This window comes from Echinops telfairi, unplaced genomic scaffold (genome assembly GCF_000313985.2).
Source record: "Echinops telfairi isolate 266 unplaced genomic scaffold, ASM31398v2 ScPeMD7_23;HRSCAF=83, whole genome shotgun sequence".
NCBI lineage: Eukaryota > Metazoa > Chordata > Mammalia > Afrosoricida > Tenrecidae > Echinops > Echinops telfairi.
This window is the reverse complement of record NW_022103920.1, coordinates 7,207,469-7,209,347: the sequence shown is the minus strand read 5'-3', so window position 1 is coordinate 7,209,347 and position 1,879 is coordinate 7,207,469. Positions and strand designations below refer to the sequence as shown.

At 48.5% G+C, this 1,879-nt stretch overlaps 1 protein-coding gene and 1 pseudogene across 1 annotated transcript in view; one reads left to right on the top strand and one right to left on the bottom strand.

The window, feature by feature from the left end:
- The window catches only part of TTC26 (tetratricopeptide repeat domain 26), a 43,003-nt gene that overhangs the window by 20,039 nt on the left and 21,085 nt on the right, over positions 1-1,879 (top strand). The window contains exon 8 of the mRNA XM_030885165.2: positions 1,317-1,380. Within this exon, the coding sequence (XP_030741025.1) occupies positions 1,317-1,380 (64 nt within the window). The remainder of the gene's footprint in view (positions 1-1,316; positions 1,381-1,879) is intronic.
- Positions 1-1,879, bottom strand: part of LOC105979625 — a 7,806-nt pseudogene that overhangs the window by 3,418 nt on the left and 2,509 nt on the right.

The window sequence follows — 1,879 nt, the reverse complement described above, 5'->3', positions numbered from 1 at the left end:
CCCCCTCTCCCTCGCCCATGTCCCCCTGGAACCATTTCATTGTTTTCTCCTCCAGATTGTTTATCACGCCTATCTTATGTATAGACCTGCAGAGATAATAACATGCACAAAAACAAGACAGAGCAAAACAAAGTAATAAAAGCAAACAAAACAACAACAACAAAAACCCCAATGACACGCAAAAAAAAGAAAAGCCTGTAAATATTTCAAGGTCTGTTTGTTGATCTTTGGAGTGTTTTCCGGACGAGTCTGATGGGGTGCCTTGCCCTGGCCCCAGAGTCTATTTTTGGTATTCCCTTGGGACTTCCTTGCTCTGCTCCCCTTGCTGTTCTGTAGCATGCCTTTAGTGTTTTGCCTTCATGTGGTGGGGTCAGATTGGGTGCAGTTCCCATACTGTGTCTCCAGTGTTGTCCCCTGTAGGCCTATGGGTCAGTGAGGGATGTCGTTTCTCATAGTGGGGCAGACCATATGGTCCTGTCTGTGCATTGGCTGCTCAGCAGGGATATCGTCCTCAAGGCTTGGTGGGCCAGGATGTGCTCCACTCTCTTCCTCCCCCTTCATTTGCTCCCATGTGCCCTCTCCCTGAACTATAGCTTCAGTGCTGTCCGCTGAAGTTCATTCTTTTTGGGGGAGGGCTATTAAGTTCTTTTACGAGCAGCCAACCCATTGCCATTGAGTCTATTTCCAACGCCAGTGACCCTGGAGGACAGACTAGAAGTACCATGTAGAGTTCCCAAGGCTGTCGTTAATGGAAGCTGACTGCCACATCTTTCTCCCTTGGCATGGCTGCTGGGCTTGAACTGCCAAGTTTGGGGTTATCAGCTGAGAGCTAAACCACTGTGCCACCAGCGCTCTGCCTTTGTTGGAGCAAAGCGGGACATAAGTAAACCTTTTTATCTCTGGTTCACTCCATTCTCCCCCTGGAGGAGATAAGCAGTAAATAACTGTTGAATACAAAACTCTAGGACGTTTCATTGTGACAGCTGCTGCTTTCACTGTTGCGTCTGATAGATGAGAAAAGAACAACGCATATTTGTTGAATGAGTCAATGAATGACTTCCTTAAGTGAGGGTCCTATGAAGGTAAAATTGGGGATTTGGGGTTATTTTTTAATCTTTTCTGTCAGACCCTAAGTAGATGATCATTCCTTTCGGGATATTTTCTAATTGCTTAGGCTCCTAAGACTTAGTATTGTTTTTGTCAACGGTTAGTAACTGTGTATGTGAAATCTCTGCAAGTAGGTCAAGGCCAGAAGTTGTAAAACAAATAAGATGAGTCACCTCCTTCCTATTTATCAGCCCTGCTTTGTTTTTCAGAGGGATCATATGAAAATCGCCCAGCAGTTCTTCAAGCTGGTAGGCGGCTCGGCTAGTGAATGTGGTAGGTCGGCAGTCTGGCCAGGGAGCCCAGCTCACCCCTGGACCTGAGCACAGGTCTACTTGGTGGACAGGTGGGGGGTTGTTCTCTGTCCAGGGCATGTGTCCAGGACCCCCCCACCTTATAGAGTACTGGGCGGGGGTGAGTCTCTGTCCAGGGGCGTGTCTGTGTCTGCAGGATCCCGTGTACCCTCATCAGTGACTTGGCTAACTCAGCTGAGAACCATACTAAAAACCCTCAAACCCACTGCCAGTGAGTTGTTTCGGACTCATGGTGAGTCTTCCTCCCTTGGGGTGGCTGGTGCGCCACCAGGGCTCCTGAGAGTAGAAATACAGGCAGGTAAGTGTGGTATTGACTCCCAATTCAGCCTTGATTTCGACGTGCGTCTTCACTGCTGCGTCAGAGCTCCCTGACATGTCCACATGTTGTCTGCTGCAGACGGGTCCTTCTCCTTGTGACTGGTGGGTGTCAACCACCACCCTTTTTTTTTTTTTTGCCCTTG